Source organism: Eleutherodactylus coqui, chromosome 8 (assembly GCF_035609145.1).
Source record: "Eleutherodactylus coqui strain aEleCoq1 chromosome 8, aEleCoq1.hap1, whole genome shotgun sequence".
Classification (NCBI taxonomy): domain Eukaryota; kingdom Metazoa; phylum Chordata; class Amphibia; order Anura; family Eleutherodactylidae; genus Eleutherodactylus; species Eleutherodactylus coqui.
Genome location: NC_089844.1, coordinates 107,502,457 through 107,511,314, shown reverse-complemented (window position 1 = coordinate 107,511,314; position 8,858 = coordinate 107,502,457). Strand labels below are relative to the sequence as shown.

Genomic DNA, 8,858 nt, shown 5'->3' with positions numbered 1-8,858 from the left:
CTTGCAACATACGAAGAAACAATGTTGCGTTATCTGTTATACACTAGGTATATACTATCTGCACCCACAAAAACAGCAGTCAAAACCTAATACTTCAAAACCAGTTACGAAATAAGGAATCACAACTAGATCCACTTTCCTAAGCCAGTGGATCCAGAACATTTTGCATATGGGTCCAGGAGCTTCAAGCTACACTTTTCATCAGACTTGTCTACAAAAATCTAGAACACGGAGAGCCCAGTGAGTTAAACATTAGAGATGAGCGAACGTACTCGTCCGAGCTTGATATTCGTGCGAATATTAGGGTGTTCGGGATGCTCGTTACTCGTAACGAGTACCATGCGGTGTTCCGGTTACTTTCAGTTTCCTCTCTGAGACGTTAGCGCGCTTTTCTGGCCAATTGAAAGACAGGGAAGGCATTACAACTTCCCCCTGTGATGTTCAAGCCCTATACCACCCCCCTGCTGTGAGTGGCTGGGAAGATCAGGTGTCACCCGAACATAAAAGTCGGCCCCTCCCGCGGCTCGCCACACATGCCTTGTGACTTAGCTGAGGGAAAGTGCTGCTGCTGGTGCTGCTGTAGGGAGAGCGTTAGGAGTCAGTGTAGGCTTCAAGAACCCCAACGGTCCTTCTCAGGGCCACATCTACTAGTGTGCAGTACTGTGTTAGCACAGTTTTTTTTATTTTTTTTGTCCAAAATTGGATCTGCAGAGCATTGCGCCCTGCAATAGGGACAGAAGTGGGGGTTAGGCAGGGAGAGTGTTAGGAGTTAGTGTAGGCTTCAAGAACCCCAACGGTCCTTTCTAGGGCCACTTCTATCCGTGCGCAGTACTGTCCAGGCTGCTGTTAGCAGTGTTGCATTTTTTTTTTTTCCTCAAAACCGGCTGTGCAGAGCATTGCACCCGGCATTAATACTACAGGGATAGAATTGTGTAGGCAGGGCCAGAAGACATTTATTATTCATTGAATACACGCAGTGGGGTCTTCCCTTTGCTAAAAAGGAAAAAAATTATATTTGGCCTGCCTGTGTCAGTCCTAAGGTCTGCGTGTACGTGTGTGCTGCGTGTACAACGTACAAAAATCAGACGCAACCAGCTACGCTTTACTGCAGCCTAGCGCCATTGTCTTTCCTGCCTGGCAAATACCTGCTCTGCTAGAGTTAATAACTCTGCTACACTATACTTGTGTGACACTTTTTGAGGGCCACACCACAGATATTAAACTTCTTGTTCATTGAATATACGCAGTGGGGTCTTCCCTAAGCTAAAAAGGAAAAAAATTATATTTGGCCTGCCTGTGTCAGTCCTAAGGTCTCCGTGTACGTGTGTGCTGCGTGTACAACGTACAAAAATCAGACGCAACCAGCTACGCTTTACTGCAGCCTTGCGCCATTGTCTTTCCTGCCTGGGAAATCAAATCACTGGTAATACAGCATGCTGAGGGGTAGGGGTAGGCCTAGAGGATGTGGACGCGGCCGAGGACGCGGAGGGCCAAGTGAGGGTGTGGGCACAGGCCGAGCCAGTGCGGTGGCCAGGGGTAGAGGCAGGGCCAGACCGAATAATCCACCAACTGTTTCCCAAAGCGCCCCCTCGCGCCATGCCACCCTGCAGAGGTCAAGGTGCTCTACGGTGTGGCAGTTTTTCACAGAGACGCCTGACGACCGATGAACAGTGGTGTGCAACCTTTGTCGCGCCAAGATCAGCTGGGGAGGCACCACCAACAGCATGCGCAGGCATATGATGGCCAAGCACCCCACAAGGTGGGACGATGCCCGTTCACCGCCTCCGGTTTGCACCACTGCCTCTCCCCTTGTGCCCCAACCTGCCACTGAGATCCAACCCCCCTCTGAGGACACAGGCACTACCGTCTCCTGGCCTGCACCCACACCCTCACCTCCGCTGTCCTCGGCCCCATCCAGCAATGTCTCTCAGCGCAGCGTCCAGACATCGCTAGTGCCACAGTTTGAGCGCAAGCGCAACTACGACGCCACGCACCCGCACGCTCAAGCGTTAAACGTGCACATTGCAAAATTGATCAGCCTAGAGATGCTGCCGTATAGGCTTGTGGAAACGGAGGCTTTCAAAAGCATGATGGCGGCGGCTGCCCCGCACTACTCGGTTCCCAGTCGCCACTACTTTTCCCGATGTGCCGTCCCAGCCCTGCACGACCACGCCTCCCGCAACATTGTACGCGCCCTCACCAACGCGGTTACTGCCAAGGTCCACTTAACAACGGACACGTGGACAAGCACAGGCGGGCAGGGCCACTATATCTCCCTGACGGCACATTGGGTGAATTTAGTGGAGGCTGGGACAGAGTCAGAGCCTGGGACCGCTCACGTCCTACCCACCCCCAGAATTGCGGGCCACAGCTCGGTGGTGGTATCTGCGGCGGTGTATGCTTCCTCCACTAAACCACCCTCCTCCTCCTCCTCCTCCTCCAACGCAACCTCTGTCTCGCAATCAAGATGTGTCAGCAGCACGTCGCCAGCAGTCGGTGTCGCGCGGCGTGGCAGCACAGCGGTGGGCAAGCGTCAGCAGGCCGTGCTGAAACTACTCAGCTTAGGAGAGAAGAGGCACACGGCCCACGAACTGCTGCAGGGTCTGACAGAGCAGACCGACCACTGGCTTGCGCCGCTGAGCCTCCAACCGGGCATGGTCGTGTGTGACAACGGCCGTAAGCTGGTGGCGGCTCTGCAGCTCGGCAGCCTCACGCACGTGCCATGCCTGGCCCATGTCTTTAATTTGGTGGTTCAGCGCTTTCTGAAAAGCTACCCCCACTTGTCATACCTGCTCGGAAAGGTGCGCCAGCTCTGCGCACATTTCCGCAAATCCCACACGCACGCTGCCACCCTGCGGACACTGCAACATAGGTTTAATCTGCCAGTGCACCGACTGCTGTGCGACGTGCCCACACGGTGGAACTCTACGCTCCACATGTTGGCCAGACTCTATGAGCAGCGTAGAACTATAGTGGAATACCAACTCCAACATGGGCGGCGCAGTGGGAGTCAGCCTCCTCAATTATTTACAGAAGAGTGGCCCTGGTTGGCAGCCATCTGCCAGGTCCTTGGAAAATTTGAGGAGTCTACCCAGGTGGTGAGCGGCGATGCTGCAATCATTAGCGTCACCATTCCTCTGCTATGCATCTTGAGAAGTTCCCTGCAAAGCATAAAGGCAGACGCTTTGCGCTCGGAAACAGAGCCGGGGGAAGACAGTATGTCGCTGGATAGTCAGAGCACCCGCCTGTCTATATCTCAGCGCGTTGAGGAGGAGGAGGAGGAGCATGAGGAGGATGAGGAGGAGGGGGAAGAGACAGCTTGGCCCACTGGTGAGGGTACACATGCTGCTGGGCTGTCATCCTTTCAGCGTGTATGGCCTGAGGAGGAGGAAGAGGAGGAGGAGGAGGATCCTGAAAGTGATCTTCCTAGTGAAGACAGCCATGTGTTGCGTACAGGTACCCTGGCACACATGGCTGACTTCATGTTAGGATGCCTTTCTCGTGACCCTCGCGTTACACGCATTCTGGCCACTACGGATTACTGGGTGTACACACTGCTCGACCCACGCTATAAGGAGAACCTTCCCACTCTCATTCCCGAAGAGGAAAGGGGTTCGAGAGTGTTGCTATACCACAGGGCGCTGGTGGACAAACTGATGGTAAACTTCCCATCCGACAGCGCTAGTGGCAGAAGGCGCAGTTCCGAGGGCCAGGTAGCAGGGGAGGCGCAGAGATCAGGCAGCATGTACAGCGCAGGCAGGGGAACATTCTCCAAGGCCTTTGCCAGCTTTATGGCTCCCCACCAAGACTGTGTCACCGCTCCCCAGTCACGGCTGAGTCGGCGGGAGCACTGTAAAAGGATGGTGAGGGAGTACGTAGCCGATCGCACGACCATCCTCCGTGACGCCTCTGCCCCCTACAACTACTGGGTGTCGAAGCTGGACAAGTGGCCTGAACTCGCGCTGTATGCCCTGGAGGTGCTTGCTTGTCCTGCGGCTAGCGTCTTGTCAGAGAGTGTGTTTAGTGTGGCTGGGGGAATCATCACGGATAAGCGTACCCACCTGTCAACCGACAGTGCCGACAGGCTAACACTCATCAAGATGAACAAAGGCTGGATTTCCCCAGACTTCTCTTCTCCACCAGCGGACAGCAGCGATACGTAAGCAATACGTAGGCTGCACCCGCGGATGGAAGCTACGTTCTCTCTCACCATCCAAAACGGGGACATTTCTGCTTCATCAATCTGTGTCTAATATTCCTCCTCCTCCTCCTGAAACCTCACCTAATCACGCTGAACGGGCAATTTTTCTTAGGGCCACAAGGCTCACTCATAATTTTTCTAAACAATTTTTATATGTTTCAATGCTCTTAAAAGCGTTGAAACTTTAACTTGAACCAATTTTTCGTTAAACTGGGCTGCCTCCAGGCCTAGTTACCACTTAAGCCACATTAACCAAAGCGATTAATGGGTTTCACCTGCCATCTTGGTTGGGCATGGCAATTTTTTGGATATACATTAGTACTGTTGATACAGCAATTTTTGTGGGCCCTCGCCTACAGTGTAATCAAATGAATTTTTAGCCCACCTGCATTACAGCTGACGTTACATCCGCTGTGTTGGGCAATGCAATGGGATATTTTTGTGTATCGCCGGTAGGTTCCAGGGAGCCACCCATGCTGTAGGTGCACACGGAGTTTAACCTACATCTGTTTCCACTGGTAAAGAACCCCAGTCTGACTGGGGCATGCAGTGTGGGCCGAAGCCCACCTGTATTAAGCACGACATTACTACCTCAGCTGTTTTGGGCAATGCAATGGGATATTTCTATGTACCGGCGGTGGCTTCCTGGCACCCACCCATGCTGTGGGTCCACAGGGAATTATAAATGCATCTGTTTCCACTTGTAAAGAACCCCGGTCTGACTGGGGCATGCAGTGTGGGCCGAAGCCCACCTGTATTAAGCACGACATTACTACCTCAGCTGTGTTGGGCAATGCAATGGGATATTTCTATGTACCGCCGGTGGCTTCCTGGCACCCACCCATGCTGTGGGTCCACAGGGAATTATAAATGCATCTGTTTCCACTTGTAAAGAACCCCAGTCAGACTGGGGCATGCAGTGTGGGCCGAAGCCCACCTGTATTAAGCACGACATTACTACCTCAGCTGTGTTGGGCAATGCAATGGGATATTTTTATGTACCGCCGGTGGGTTCCAGGGAGCCACCCATGCTGTGGGTCCACAGGGACTTCACAATAGGGGGTTGTACCTGCCTGTGTCTATGAATTAAAAACCGCGGTCTGACTGGGGCATGCAGACACCTTGACAGAATGAATAGTGTGTGGCACATAGGTTCCCAATTGCTATGCCCACGCGTGCAGCTCCTGATGGCGGTGGCACAGGATTATATTTCTCATTGCTTCTGTACAGCATTGTGGGCTATCGCCCCGCCCCTTTTAAAGAGGGTCGCTGCCTAGCCGTGCCAACCCTCTGCAGTGTGTGCCTGCGGTTCCTCCTCATGGCAGACGCACTTCTAAATAGACATGAGGGTGGTGTGGCATGAGGGCAGCTGAAGGCTGCGCAGGGACACTTTGGTGTGCGCTGTGGGGGGGAGGGGGGGGGTTGGGCAGCATGTAACCCAGGAGAAGTGGCAGTGGAGTGTCATGCAGGCAGTGATTGTGCTTTGTTGGAGGTAGTGTGGTGCTTAGCTAAGGTATGCCATGCTAATGAGGGCTTTTCAGAAGTAAAAGTTTTTGGGAGGGGGGGGGCCCCACTCTTGCCGCTATTGTGGCTTAATAGTGGGACCTGTGAACTTGAGATGCAGCCCAACATGTAGCCCCTCGCCTGCCCTATCCGTTGCTGTGTCGTTCCCATCACTTTCTTGAATTGCCCAGATTTTCACACAAGGAAACCTTAGCGAGCATCGGCGAAATACAAAAATGCTCGGGTCGCCCATTGACTTCAATGGGGTTCGTTACTCGAAACGAACCCTCGAGCATCGCGATAATTTCGTCCCGAGTAACGAGCACCCGAGCATTTTGGTGCTCGCTCATCTCTATTAAACATTAAAAAACTGACTTATCCAAAGCCTTTTCTAACCTCGCATTGATTCTACCACCAGTCCTTTGTAGACTGTGTGCATCTGTCTTTTAAAACAGCTTCTTTTAAGAAATGTTCCATTCCTAAATCCTATAAAAAACAGTTTAAAGGGATTTTGTTATCAGGTTCATGCTGCCCAAACTATGGGCAGCATGAAGCAAGGACACGCAGGCCTACTTGTTTTAGGCCGCCTGCACACAGGCGGAAATCCCGCAGTGGGATTATCCGCGGGATTTCCGCCACTGAAAGCCTGCATAGGAGTGCATTACAATACGCACTCCTATGCAGACGGCCGCGGTTTGGTCGTGCGAAATGTCGCGCGGCAAACAAATCGCGGCATGTCCTATTTCTGTGCGGGGCTCGCAGAGCCTCGCACAGAAACGTCACTCACCCACCCAGCAGGCGGCACATGAAAGAGCCGGGGCCGCCAGGTGCGGGTGAGTACGCGCTGCTCCCTGCAGGCGCTGGGGTCGGGTCCCGCGGCGAGAATTCTCGCCGCCGGACCCGGCCCGCCCGTCTGCAGACGGCCTTAGTCTGAAACGCTGCATTATTTCAGAAAGAAACTACTTTGAAGTCTGACTTGGAAAAGGAGCTCCAAGTCATGGAGGAGGGCTGTGCCGGCCTCTTCCCTCCCACAGCATATTGACTAACGACTCTCTTTCTATACACAGAAGAGGAGAGTGCTGTCAGCCAACATGCTGCGGGCGTGTAGAGGCTGGCGCAGCCCGCCTCCGTGACTTGGAGCTCCTTTTCCGAGTTAAACTTCAAAGTAATTTTTTTTCTGAAATGCCGCAACGTTTCATACTAAAACAGACATGGGGCAGTGGGCATACCTGTCCCAGGTTCATGATGCCTGTGGTATGGTCAGCAAGAACCTGATGAAACCCTTTAATACATAAAAAGAACATATATATATTTCCAGATTACATACACTAAAAAAACCTTTTCCACTAAAGACTTTACATGAAGAAATGCCTGTGTCATTTCATCTTCAGAAATCTAATACCTGAGACCTAAAATAATCTCTACACAGATAACCCAAGACCTCTCTCTTAAGTCTGTCTCTTCTGATGCTCCTAGCATTCACCCATACCTTTTTTCTTCCTTCTTTGTCTTGGTTTCCGAGGACTTTTTATTGAAGGGCCTAGAATAAGAAAACACATATTACTAAGCTACCGTTAGCACTGTCCCTGCTAGTCAATAGAGGAATTATTTTGACTGGTATGATTTCTTATTTCTGATAAAATACCGTATATTCCGGCGTATAAGGCGACTGGGCGTATAAGACGACCCCCCAACTGTCGCCTTATACGCCTGGAATACGGTGTCAAAAAAAACCAAAACAGTACTCACCTCCTCCGGTGTTCGGCAGCGCTTCAGCAGGCTGTCGTTCCCTCCTTGTCCCCGACAGAGCATTGCTTTCTGGAAGCAGGGCTTGAAATCCCCGCCTCCAGAAAGCTAATGCTGTGATTGGCTAACTCACGTGGCATCAGCCAATCAGAGCCATTCAATGATGTCATTGAATGGCTGTGACTGGCTGACTGCGTGTGAGTTAGCCAATCACAGCATTAGCTATCTGGAGACGGGGATCTCAGGCCCCGCCTCCAGAAAGCAATGCTCTGTTGGGAACAAGGAGGGAGCGACAGCCTGCAGAAGCGCCGCAGAACGCCGGGGGAGGTAAATACTGTTTTTTTTTTTGACACTTTTTTTCCCCCGTATAGCCGGCGTATAAGACGACCCCCGACTGCAGAGCAGATTTTTCGGGGTTAAAAGGTCGTCTTATACGCCAGAATATACGGTAAGAAGTTTAACTTTTAACCCTTTGAGAAAACAGAATTTTCTCTATATTCATTTTTGTTTTCTCCTTTTCGCTTTCAAAAAATCTTAAGTTTTTTACTTCTCTGTCAACATAACTGTATGAGGGCTTGTTTTTTTGGGGCGAGTTGTATTTTTCAACGATACAATTAAATGTACCATATGACGTATTGGAAGAACTTTTTAAACAGTGATGTGAAATACAAAAGAAGGGTAATTGCTTAATTTTTTGGCGGGGTGTCTTGCCTTTATGGCTACACAGTGCAGCAAAGATGATATGTTAACGTTATTCTGTGGGTCAGAACAATTATGACAATACAAATATATATATAGGTTTTTTTGCTGTACTTTTTTAATTGCTTTCTATCCCCATATTTCTTTTGATGCAGCTGTGTGGTGGCTTGTTTTATATGGGAAGATCTGTTGTCTCTATTGTTATCATTTTGGATACATACAGCTTTTCGGATCACCTTATTTCTTGGCGACAGGGCAACTGAAAAGTATGATTCTGGTGTTGCACATTTTTTTCTTATGGTGTTTTAGCTTAACAAATAGAAGTTTTTTTTAAATATATATATAACTTTATTTAACTTACTCATGCACTTTTTAGTTCCCATAAGGAAAATACACAGAAACCAGGGTAGAACTATAGGGTTTAATATGTACAATATGTGAGGCAGAAACCTCTATTCCTGTCAGTCTTTTTAGGTGGATAGAAAAGCGCTGGGGATGACGTTTTTATATCCAGCCTTAAAGACCATGCCTCTGTCTCACAGATTGACTCCTGGTTTCCATCCCTATGCAATTTTCTGCAAAGAAGACAAAGTTGAGACTAAACCAATACTGGAAAGAAAAGCATCATATGAAAAGAGCCCAATAAATTATGGTTGCCCCTCGGTATACACACTACTCAGTCGGATATATACTTCTGCTGCTCTAGAAT

The 8,858-nt window shown here is 50.3% G+C and overlaps 1 protein-coding gene across 1 annotated transcript in view; it reads right to left on the bottom strand.

The window, feature by feature from the left end:
- Positions 1 to 8,858, bottom strand: part of CIITA (class II major histocompatibility complex transactivator) — a 123,194-nt gene that overhangs the window by 26,212 nt on the left and 88,124 nt on the right. The window contains exon 8 of the mRNA XM_066576176.1: positions 7,194 to 7,244. Coding sequence (XP_066432273.1) covers positions 7,194 to 7,244 — 51 coding nt within the window. The remainder of the gene's footprint in view (positions 1 to 7,193; positions 7,245 to 8,858) is intronic.